Below are 12,492 nucleotides of genomic sequence, written 5' to 3' on the forward strand. Positions count from 1 at the left end.
ACAAAACATTCATTTTATTAGTGTGGACAAAGTTCTTCAGGATGTCATCTATAAAAAAATGCTGATATGTCCAGACTGGGGACAGTGCAGAAGATGTATTCATTTGAAAAGAAAACATTTCTATTAAAATGAAAGAGGTAAATATATTAAAAAACTGTTGGGCTTCCCTTGAGAACATGTTCCAAGCCTAAATGAACCAGTGTTGTGAACGATACCCTAAAAATTTCACCAGGGGTGCTTCTTACTAAATGTTCTGCAAAAAAGTAAGGGTCTGTGTGCTAACAAATGTGGTCTAGGAGTAGCCTAAGTGTTCAGGTGACACTTGGTAACTGCTGACACTGAAGTCGTTGGCTGCTTGCTGACTGTGAGGATTAAAATTATCATTGCCTACAAAACCATCTACTCCCCAACACGTGAAAAGAATTGCAACTACATTTATTAAACTAAAGGACAAGCTTCTCCAGTGACCTCAGGGTGTGTTACAAGTAAGTGATACTCAACAACAGGATATTAGGTCCACTTCAGTTTGCAACAAAGATTTATGATGGGATTTATAACGTGAGATGGCAATTCAGCCTTGTTTAAAAAATATTGCATTTGACGTATGATTTGTTAAAAAAAGCCCAAAACAGAAAAAAGAATTCAGGTGCTGGAAGATACATGCCATGGAGGCATGCAAACCTCTGCCTGCAGGTGGCCAGCTAGCTGTTATAGGAATGATGCCATTAACAAATAAAGCAGCAACTTCCTTCTGCAGACCAAAAAATGCTCAGGAAAAGTGATTATATTTACAGTGAAATCCTCTTAGCTTGACCAGGTTTGGGACGTTATCCTATATGACTAGACAAACGCTCACTTAGGAGTTCCATAAAGAATTAAAAATACCTCTCATTTTCATGCAGAAACCTTATTTCTGCAAGGTGCTCAACTGAGAGTCAAAAAGAGCAAGCCTATCCACAGAAAAGGATGCCACAAACATGGCAAAACCAATTCCATCTGATACTGCTAATGGCATTTTGAGTACTGCAGGCCCTTTGAATGGGAGGAATAAAGGTCGTCTCCCTGCTGCCAAAGCCACCAGTATCAACACCAGGCTGTGAGAAGGCTGGTGAGAAGGCTGTTCTGGCACTGTGATTTGTCCATTAAACAGTAAACAGCCACCAGATATTAACACCTTGCAGTCTGTGCAGGATATTGACTGGTAACCTCAGTGGGTCAGCGAGTATTTTTTCCCTCTTGTAAGGTAGGACCTCTTGCTCTTTCTCATCTGTATATGTATCTAAAAGTTAGGCATCTAGGCTCCCTCTAGGGCCAGAGTGAAAACCAAATCCTTTGAGGGTGACTCATCCCTTTCTTCAGTGCCAACTGCAAAAGCAGCATGAATCACTCCAGCTAGAGGCCCAACTTTTAGACGGATGAAGTGCAGCGAGACAAACTTTACCCTCAGGGTTTAACCTGACTCCAAGATCCCTCAAAACCACACCAGAACCTTTTTTGTGAAAAGTGAGCCAAGTTACAGAGTGCAGCTCACGCTCAGGTTTTTGTTCTCATGCTTGCACGTACCTGGTTAGGTGCTTCTGGTGGCATGGGGGATGGCGATTTGGACTGGAAAGCATCCTGGGACATGAATCCAGAATCATGGGAGGACACACTGGACAGCCTCATGGGTGCCTGCTGAGGCAGATTGGAGCTGCGATAGCGATAGTGTGAACTAGGTGAGTGCGAGTGCGAGCCACTGGACCGGGAATCACTACTGTTAACGCTGTTCAGACTGCTGTGAGAGACAAAAGGAACAAAGAAAGGAAAGGGGAGAGGAAAAGACACAAGGGCGGGGTGGGGAGAGACCCATATACAGTACAATTAACATTCCACATGTCTCTAGCAACAGGCAGCATAAACCGGAAAGAAAAAATGTCGACAAATTAAATTTAAATATATATATATATGCACATATATATCAGTAAAGAACTGTAAGCAGCTGCAGTATCCCTGACGTCCAGAGAGAAAATGGCATTTTAACCTTGAATTTACTCAAAAGATCCAATTCTGTAACCACTTCAAAGTCAGGTTAGGGATGAAGGGATTGCTACATGCCCCCTCTACCATTTGCACAGCACTTGCACAAAACATGTCTGCTGACGGTGCTCTCCTATTCCTGACTTACACCTTGTTGCTCTTGCACTGTGGCCCAAATTTTCAATGGGATCTCTAGCAGGGGGCCCAAAGGCATCACACTTCATCTAAAAGTCTGCCTTCAGGCGTGCTGTTGCAGTCAGTCAGCAGGCCAGCCTGTCAGGCTTTTGAAAGCATCACCAGAACCCCTGTGCTTCAGAGCACCTGGGACAAGTTTTGCTCGCATGAAGGCTTTATACCAGAAAAAATGCATGTGATGGCCTATTGAGTGAAGTCAAGCCTCTGGGTATGTAGCTTTAGTTGGTAAGAAAGACGATCAGAGAATTAAATATCCTGAATTAATATCCATGAAAAAAAATTTTATTTGATTTCTCAAACAAAGAGATTGATTTTTAATTTCCAGCACCCATGAATGACAGCAACGACATGCCAGCTGCAATGTGGGAGCCTTTGAAGTTGCCAGTTGGGGTGGCTAAGCAGGACTAGCAGGATGCATCCCTCTGAAGGTAGCTTCCTACCTTTGCTGGCACGGCCCACCGACTAGCTGAAGGGATGGCTCTAAAGGATACGTGGGCGAGGGCTGCACCTCCTGCTCACAAATTCCACGTCACACACAAGATGTACGAGTCAGCTTGGAGCAGGGGAAGACGAGCTCTGCCTTATTCTACCCATACATAACAGTCTGTTGCCATACAGGTTTCACCACACAAAAAGATGAGGTTGATTAGGAAGAGATGATGGAATTTTGGGGTGCTTTTTTTTTGCCATTTTCTTTTACAGCTTCAGGATATTGCATCTTTAAGCCTGTGCTCGTTGCTCTAAATATGCATATTTTCACACATATATATAAAAGTACTGAAGTTTTTTTTATATATATCTGCATGCAGAGAACAAGTAAGTACATAGAGGAAGTCATGTTCACTTGCTCTGACATGCTATAGGTAACTTTGCTCATACACAGGGAACCTGTGGGACATTATTCATAAAGCAAACTAAAAGGTAACAATTTGAGAGCAGCTAGAAAGGTGTTGAGCAGAATACACAATAGGATATCTTCCTTTTCAGCAAAAGGAAAGAGTAAATGTAGACACCAGGGTATGGGGGCAACATGCTAATAAACTGTTTTCTGAGAGAAAACAGTTTTAATGGAGAAAGCATAGACAGAATCCAGTGTTTCAACATATTTTTCAGGACAGCATTAGACAGCATTAAACAGTCAAAAAAAGTTGTATCAAAAAAGCATTTCCATCTACCAGACTGATAAGGCAATTGCCAAGGATGTTTTTCCTTTTCAAACGGTTTAACTTACTGATTAGTAACAGCTACTTAGAATAATCTAAAAAGTCATCACATGAAAAACAGAAAAGGAAATTATGAATGAACAATCTCAGAGCTTAGATCAGTACAGTCTGCTCTTTGATCTGAAATGGATTCAAGAGAACTGAATCAAAAGCATCTTCAAGTTGTCTTGAGTTCAAAAGTTGTTCAGTCATGCCCATCCTTTTTAATATTCTCAGTCACACACTTAAACGGATATAGACCATGAGGGATTGATTTCATTAAGAGTTGTTATTTAAGATTTAAGTATGCATACAAATCCATACCACAGTCTGAACTTGCCTCCCTTTGCCCCCAAACAGGTTCAAATTAAGTATAACCCGTCTACTTACCTGCAAACACTAGATTTTCTGGACATTGTAGTACTGGGAGAGGATGGAGGAGTCTGATAAGACCAGCTGTAATCAGAACCTTTCAAATCTAAAATTACCTGATGAAAGATAATCAATCGCATCAAGGACAAGGAAATATTTTTCCCTTATTAACAGAAAGCACCTGCTTGTTATACAACATTCATCACCACTACAAACTTTCAATGCCAATTGACCCAATCCAGAATTACACTGTGTATGTTAAAGAGGAGAGCCAGCTTCATGCTTGGCTTTCCAGGAACTATCACACTTCAACACTAAGGCTGCTATCACAGAAGGAAAATTCAGACCTGAATGGAAAAATCTTTAAAAAGTAAAACTGGAGATTTATTTTATCCATGCTGTAACCTATTTTGGTTTGGATTTTTTTCCTTAAAAAACTATTATAGCCTTAGAGTTTAAAAACCGTCACATTTTCAAAAAATTAATCGAAGATCCAATATTCAACCACAGCAGAGCCTCCCTTCTTTATGCTTCCAGGTCAATGATAATGTACGACAAGAAAACTGAGTTCACACAGCAGGCTTGGAGTCACTTAGTGATACACATGTTCCTATGCATTTTAAGGACAGCATGGAAAAATGTTCAAATGTTAAGACTACATCAAGCCATCTAATCCCAGCAATCTCGCAACCACATAAAGACAGGGACGCTCAAATGTAGGGCAAGACGACGACAATCGTTCCTCATGTACCCTCAGCAGAAACTGGGCATCTTCATATACTTCAAAGTGCTACTGCTACCACTTCACACTGGTCTCACCAAATACTTCAGGAGCACTCAGTTGGTACTTCAATATAAAATGTTTAAAACCACTCATGTTAAAAATTACCTTGCTGCAGTGAAGCACCTACAAAACATAACATTAAGCTACTAAATGCTAGTAGTCAATAGTCCTTATAACACAAAAGGAAAACCAGTACAAGCTACAAAAAAAATGTTTTCTGGGTGACAAGAACTAACCTGTTCACTTGAAGATGGCAATTTGTGTGGGTCCATGGTGAGACTTTTCAGATCATCTGATATGGTTTGTAAATGGGTTATTTCTCCTAGCATTGATATTTCTTCTTCCTGAAAAAAACAGAAGAGCGAGGCTAATCACAGCCTAGGTTTTAAAAATCAGACCCGTAACACAATACATGACCTTTTTCTTTTTACTGATGACTGTGGGAATGCTCAGCAAGAGCTGCTTTTTTCTTTTCCCATTAAGCAATCACTACTTATGAAATAGGACTGGAAATATTAATTTAGAGTTTTATAACTACTTTAACATTGCTGTAAGTTCTGAGGCCCGGAAATCCTTTCTCTCATGAATATGTCTCAGCCTTCTTTTTGTGACATCTTCAGCAAAACAGTGTCATTTTTGATGTGTTTGGAAAAGATTTAGCTCTTCTATGTATACTCACAAATGTGCCCTAAGGATTTTAACCTTGAACCTAAACAGGTGTTAAACTCATACTTTTTGCTAGTTTTTAGAAACTTAGAAATAAAGGCACTATACAGGCACAAAGCATTAATGCATCTATGATTCATTCAGGCTCCAGATACATCAACACCTAATTCAGAGGATTCCTGCACCGTAAGTTACCATAGTAATGCCTCAGCTACCATGGTAATTTCATCCAGGTCCTCCGAGTCTGTAATTCACCTCCTCCTGCTCAGCCATCACCCCCCCACTCCTCTAACCATAGTTTTCTGTTGAGACTGATGCTCTTTGTAAACAAGCATTGGGAACATTTTCCCAGTGCGCTGGAGACCCTTCAGAAATGCATCATGCTTGCACAAAGCCACAAACGATTCATCGCCGGGCTTCAGACAACCTGAGATTATGAAAATATACTTAAACCTTTTCAATGAACTGAAAAAGCTGTCATGTAGGAGGAAAAGAGCTGCCAGAAAACTGCATGGAAGCAGCCTGCAATCTGTCAGATAATGTCATTATATACACAGGGGAGGTCTTGAAACATTTATCAGTCCTAGCACTAGAGTAGGAGTAAGGAAGATTTATATTAAAATGTGATTTTAAGAAAAAAAGCTGTAGAAAAAAATGCATTAGCAATGTCTCAGGTCGCTATGCATTGGGAACTCAAGCCCCCTTAAGTCTTTGTGCCTGTTGTTTTCCCATTAGTCACCTTGAAAGCATTCAGTGCCCTCGATTTCTGAACTACTCCAGATGCCTACAAAAAAGAGTCCAACTCTCGCCACTTCCTAGACAGAGATGTAGGCTAGTTTTTATGGCTCTAAAGATTCATTCCTAAGATATAACAAACTACTCTTTTTAGAGGCTTTTGGCCACTCATCCAGTTTGTGAATTGTACAGACTTAAACCAGAGAGCTCTTACTATCACGGGTCGCAGCATCGAGATGAAGGTACAGAATCGACCACGCTCCTCGATCAGAGCTTTTCTGACAGCTTGCTTCTCTGTTTCTTCAAGCAGCAGGTACTTATCATTGACATCTTGTAAAGCACTATCCAACTGGGGCTGAATGTCACCCCGTCCTGTATGCAGGAAACAATCAAGAGTACATTTCGTCAAAACTGTGGATCTCCATAGAGGATGACCTTATTTTCAGCCAGCACTGCTGCCAGATTGTGCTTTTGCAATTCAAGTCTCAATCAGCATCTTCCCTTAATTCAAATTAGTAAGGCTTTTTTTTTCCCCCCAATTAATTCAAGCATTTGATAGCATTTATTATTTTTCCTTTTGCATAGAATGGAAATCCATCTCAACTCAAAAAGTTTCAATAAGACAAAGACAGCATTTTACATAAGGATCTTCTCAAAGTGTAAGCTGTGTAAATCTTTCCCATCATCCTTGCTGAAAATCAATAGCTTACTAATTGGAAGGATGTTAATCACTAACCCCAGGTATATTCTTCTTCCTTCCTACTTCTGTGTTGAGCAAGATCCCAATGACAACTTTGTAGAGTCACTAAAGGATTGAATAAATCTCCTATATGAGATGATAGATATTAGGAACATGTTACTAATCCTTGGACCACTGGTTTCAAGTACTCTACACAAGCAATGGCTAAAACAGTTTTCTTTGTTCCAAAGTCCAAAAGAAAAAAAAAAGTATCAACATCTCAAATGCATGTTAATTTCCAGTATTTGTCTACGGAAATAAAAAATATCCAATGTTTTGCAATCAAAAAACTTCAGTGTTAGTTACAGTCAACTCATAATACCAAAACTTTCCGTGACAGTTAAGCATCTTATTCTGCACCAACTGCTTACTCTGCATCATGCCAAAAAATTATTCCCCTAGGAATGAAGAGCTGCTGCTCAGCCATAGTATTACTGAGTCAACGACGTGCAGTTGCAAGGTGTTTTCATGCAGCTTACACCCATAAACATTCTAAAGAACCTCAGTTGTGTAAAATTGTCTCAAATCTCCCAGGAATACCATCACATGCAAATTAAGTATCCAGGTACATATTCATGCCATTGTTGCTAAATACCAGGAAGACAACATGGAAAAATGGTGGGTGAGTTACAAGCAGTTACCCAAAATCAATTTTTATGGACAATAACCTTTCTGCACGGAGAATTTAAAGCTACGAGCAAGAGGAAGAAAAAAGTCTCCTGATGTGTGTAGCACACAATGCAGATGAATCAAGGTCAGAGTTACAAAGGAAAACCTTTGCCTTATCATCATATGTATTTCTTCAATACTCCAGAGCGAGGTGAAGTCATCAGCTCCCCCGCACTAATGCACAGCCAGAGCCGCAGGAAAGAGAGCAGCGATGGAAGCAAAGAGGATCACATTGGCTTAGAGGCATCACAGACTGGATATATCCAAATCTCCTCTGTACAGAGTTAGACGTGGTCCAGATAAAACTGGACACCCACAAGCAGAGCTCTGCGATGGATCCTTGACGAATCATGCGCGGTCCAACACCAGCCACCACCAAGGCCATCTGGGCACCAAACTGCCAGCAGGAATATCCAGTGTCTGACCCCCTAAATCAGGCAGACCAGTGCAATGTGGTCATAAAACTGTTTTGGAAGTATGTAATTTCAAAAATAACTCACAGTGAAGTTGCAGTCACCTGCTTCCTCTCAAAATTAGCATCTGCCAGAAACAAGCAATAGAAGAGTTTCTGACAACTCCCTGAAGGTCCTGTGCCTTCTTGTCACTTAGGAGACAAACTGGGCCCTTCTGCTTGAAGACCAGTCTGTACATTTCAGCCCCTTCCCCATACTCTACTTTGCTATCAGATGCAGCGATTAAACATCCTATATTTCTCTGGAATGTCTTTCGAATTCCTGGAATGGAGACTTGCATTATTACTCAGACTCCTTATTTTGAGAGCTGCCTGGAAATTACAGCAGGTGAAATAATCTCACATTGTTTAAACCTAGGTACTGGTTCACTAGTGTGGATGTACCAAACACAAAATATATTAGTTGCGAACTAAATCACACACTCATTAGTTCAGCTCTGGAGAACTGCTGTAAACGTTCAGCTGCTCCACCATATGATCATGTACTTAAAACAGTAAATCCTTGTTAAATGCATGTGCCTACGCAGTGAGAAGACACACGCTTAGAAAGCAACTGGACTCCATTGATAAAGTGGGTTCAAATATAGTGAATTTTGGTAATTTACACAGACCTCACAGAGCCGCACACCATGGACCGGAGCAACAGAGCACCCAAAACATGGGGCAAAAATAAACCTCGTTTACACCTGTGTAACTCCCTCAGTTCATCGAAGTTATCAGGATAACGTTCAAGCTGTGTATTTTAACCCTTTGGCAAAAGCACGCGTAAAACTGAATCGTTCTCCAACACCCTCTGTACCTCTACAAAGTTTCCATTTTATTCCCTGAGCTGAGTCAGGACATTAACAGACATACCCTCTCCTCACCGCTACTTCCACAGACCCATTTTTATGCTATGGCTCTTGGCCACCTCTGCAGTCAGTGAAAACACACAGGCTGTGTAGGGTGTAATTCAGAGCAGGAAACAAGCTCAGGCGAGTCATTTAGATGAGGTTCTGAAGTCAGATGTTTACATGGCATGAATACAGCTCTCTCCCGATGTCTCCTTGCAACTCATCTTTTAGGAGCAGGAAAGCTTTATTAACATCCTCTGAAAGCTCCATAACACAGACATCAATCTAGCAAGTCTTCTGAAATCAGGCATAACTCTTCCCACTCCCTGAACCGCCAGCTGCCTCCCACAGCACTCAGACAGCTCAGCACTTTGAGGGACCAGATCTCTGCCCAATTTATCCAGTTTCCCTCACTAAGCAGAGCAGAGCACAGCCTCTCCACAGCACTACTACAACCAGGGGACACTGAGAACGTGACAGCCAACTGCTGATCACCCCTGCTCATCACCTGCCTTGGGTCTCTGCTAGTTTGGATCCACTGCTTATCTCAAAAGGGAACATTGACCACTGGAGAGCAATTCAGTTCTTTTCCCCTTTGAATTATGAGGGGAAGGTCACTATGGCTTCTCTGATAACTGATTGCACTATTTTTGATGTGGACACGAGGCACACTTTCATAAGGAACATCAGGAACTGACTATTCTCTCCAGTCCATGTTCTCTGGCCTTTAGGTTTACCCGTTCGGAAATGTTTCCAAACCAACACAACTATCGTAATGACAGATCCTGTTCCAGAACAGTCTCATCACAGAGCAGCTGTAAAAGTGCACCTGGAAGGACACTCCTGCCCCAGCTGCAGACAGGTTTGAATGACCCACCAAAGCAATCAGCATTAGAAATGGTCAAAAGCACCAAATGTAATGACAGGTCTCTGGTCTGGAACCAGCCAGACATGAACATGATGTAGGGATGGCTCTGCAGAGCACGTCCGGTTGCACTCGGAAGAACAAGACAACAATCTGAAAACCAAGAAGAAATTCAGATCCAGCCTTTCTCAAAGTGGAGCTCTGGTGTTGCAGAGAGGGGCAAAAATGCAGAAGCAGAAGTTGTGGACTGACTTCTTCAGCCGCACCATGGTCCAACTGCCCTGGGACTTGTGGCTTGACACAGGCAAGTAACAGCTAATGAACTGCAGAGAGCTGAACTGCTTCTCATCAATATTAACATGAATCCACCGCTCCTTCAAGGACAGTCTTAATATGTTGCCTTCAGAGCAGGTGCTTCACATCATTATCATGACGTGGAAGAGGTTTAAAGGAGCAACGTACATTAAAACCTCAGTTTTAGTGTTCTGTGTGAATCCCATTTGAAAGCCTCATGCAGCTTCTTAAAGAACCATTGTTTGAAAAGAACTTTAGTAAAGAAAATGTATTAGGGAGAAGAAAAAAGGTAAATCTAATTTTCAACCCAGTTTCATGCCTATATATTATAAGACAACTTAAACCAGCACAGCCGTCAGCAACAGCGGAGAATGATGCTCTCAATGCAAGTCTGACCGCTGAAGTTAATGCTGTTATTGACAAAGTAATGCAGAGAATATTGGTGAAATTATTATTTTTTCACATTCTCACTTGAGTGTTTTCTCACACTTTTTCTAGGTGTCTGCACAGAATTTGAATATTCAAGAAGGACACTTTAGAGTGACAGAATTTACACTGTATGAGACAATGCTGAGTACGCCTCTGCCCATACAAACCAAAGCAGGCTCCCAGTCATTCATTCCCAAACCACCTTCTTCACAAGAGCATACCTGCCTCAGCTGCCAGGACGAACAACCCCTTTAAGTCCTGCACAGTCAAGCCAACAAATAAACTAATATGGATCTAGGCTGAGAATGGAAGAATTCTGCCTCTGTTTACACAAAGGTGGAAAACTTCATTGCTGGGGTTAACATCAGACCCCTTCAGCAACCAAATCTGCATCTGTCTGGTGGCTACTGGAGATCTGAATCAGCCGCTCATGTTCAAAAATGGTTAAGTTGTCCCTTAAAAGAACAGCTCCAAGTTACCAAATGAAGCTTCCAGACTGAATTACAAACCAGAAAAAACACAAAGTGTGGTTTCAAAAAAGGGGACAGGCAGCATGCGCCACTTTGCCCAGCTCCAGGCGTCCAGCCAAGGCCCCTGGGTTAAGAGTCTCCCAATCTAAGCAGTCCAGGCTTCTCCAAAGGGCAACACCTACATCGTTACGCCTACAAGAGGAGGTGTGATTATTTCTCTCAAATTCAGAAAAACCACGTTTCATTGACAAGAAGATCTTAAGGCAGCTACTTTAAATTTGCAATACAACTGAAACAGCACTCCGATTTAAACAGATTTGAGATGTGAACAGGCAGCAAAAGAGGAGACAACTGTGATGCTGATTTCCACCCCTTCCCCAGCATGAAGTTAAGTATAGTGATTTCTTATCTATCGGTTAAGAAAAGTGCATGCGATTTTCAGAAAAAAGGAGGACTTGGATCACAGGTTTACAAAGAACGACACTAAGGACTTTAAGCTCTAGACTTTAAAGGTCATATTAACAATAAGATATTCAATTATTTCAACATCACCTTGATGACATGTCTATTCCATTTAACTTCTCTCCCAACTGTGACATGATTTATCAGTCCATGTTAATCCCTTTCTAAAATAAACCAGAGGTTTATCTACAATACTGATTTTCTTCTTTTACAGTGTTCCAATTAGATGCCAAAAGAAAATAAATCAAAAGATGGTTTGTTCATTAAGATTAAGCGATATTTTAGTTTCATTAGAAATTAAAGTCTAGGCAGTTAGTGGAGACCAGACACCATAAAGAGGCCACAGCAAGGGCTACAATAAACCAGCCACCAGGGTTACGGCATGGCACAGACTTACCCAGAGCCTCAGCTGTCAGGCAGGTGCACGTGGTGAGAAATTGCAGGACACAAAATTGACACAGAAAGGAAAATAAAAAAAGTCAAACTGGTATTCCAGCATTCCTAGAGTTTAGACATTATCATCAGTGCCAAGACAAGAGAGCGAGCAGTTTGGACTAGACTATTTTGACTTCTGCTGCTGATAAAGATGAACGCATTAGCTTTGCTTCCTGATGAGCTGTTGCAAATGAAACTCCCGGTTATTTACCATTTACCATACAGTTTTATTTTAAGAGACTTAAACCAGTTCAGGAACTCTGTTTAGCTTGCAGATTCTGAGGTGAGAACGTGTTAACCCGTGCTTCAGAGGAAGTGCACAACACAGACATCTGTCAAACTCTGGTCAAGCTGATGAAGCAGCACAAAGCTCATCCCCTCGCAGGGACGGGGGAACTCGGGAACTGGCAAAACTCTAAGGCGGGTGCTACGTTAGTAACCACAGCCCTTTTTGATGTTCTCTACTGCAATTACTGCAACAGATTGTTAATTAAATGAAAAACTAATTGCTGATGCAATGTGGAAGAACATCAGAAAGATTAACCATGATATGTATATTTTAATTAAAAAACTTTATATATAAAGTTACATATAAACTTTATATATAAGTTTTGCAATAAACCTGGCTTGCTGTCAAAAAGAGGGGAACTATCAAGAGACATTCAAAACTCAAGGAATGAAAATAAATCAAAGAAATATCTCTGGTCACTGATTTTGCAACACGTCTTCACTGAATTTTTGTAAAGTGGAGCTTACATTATAAGCTTGTGGGAGAAAAAAAAAAAGAAAAAAACACCAAAAAACCCCTGCAGGCACCATGGCCTCATCCACACAGGATTTCTTCCCTGCAACAG

General features: G+C 41.1%; 1 protein-coding gene across 12 annotated transcripts in view; it reads right to left on the minus strand.

Moving 5' to 3' along the window:
- The window catches only part of MTSS1 (MTSS I-BAR domain containing 1), a 127,524-nt gene that overhangs the window by 14,588 nt on the left and 100,444 nt on the right, over positions 1-12,492 (minus strand). For 5 of the 12 annotated variants that reach the window (XM_074146036.1, XM_074146046.1, XM_074146044.1 and 2 more), the window contains exons 7-10: positions 6,185-6,342; positions 4,806-4,913; positions 3,804-3,901; positions 1,564-1,774 (exon numbers count right to left, since the gene is read on the minus strand). In XM_074146036.1, coding sequence (XP_074002137.1) covers positions 1,564-1,774; positions 3,804-3,901; positions 4,806-4,913; positions 6,185-6,342 — 575 coding nt within the window. Of the gene's footprint in view, positions 1-1,563; positions 1,775-3,803; positions 3,902-4,805; positions 4,914-6,184; positions 6,343-11,600; positions 11,613-12,492 lie in introns of all 12 variants that reach the window. The other 7 variants (XM_074146043.1, XM_074146035.1, XM_074146039.1 and 4 more) reach the window with 3 other exon arrangements.

This window comes from Numenius arquata, chromosome 3, assembly GCF_964106895.1.
Source record: "Numenius arquata chromosome 3, bNumArq3.hap1.1, whole genome shotgun sequence".
Classification (NCBI taxonomy): Eukaryota; Metazoa; Chordata; class Aves; order Charadriiformes; family Scolopacidae; genus Numenius; species Numenius arquata.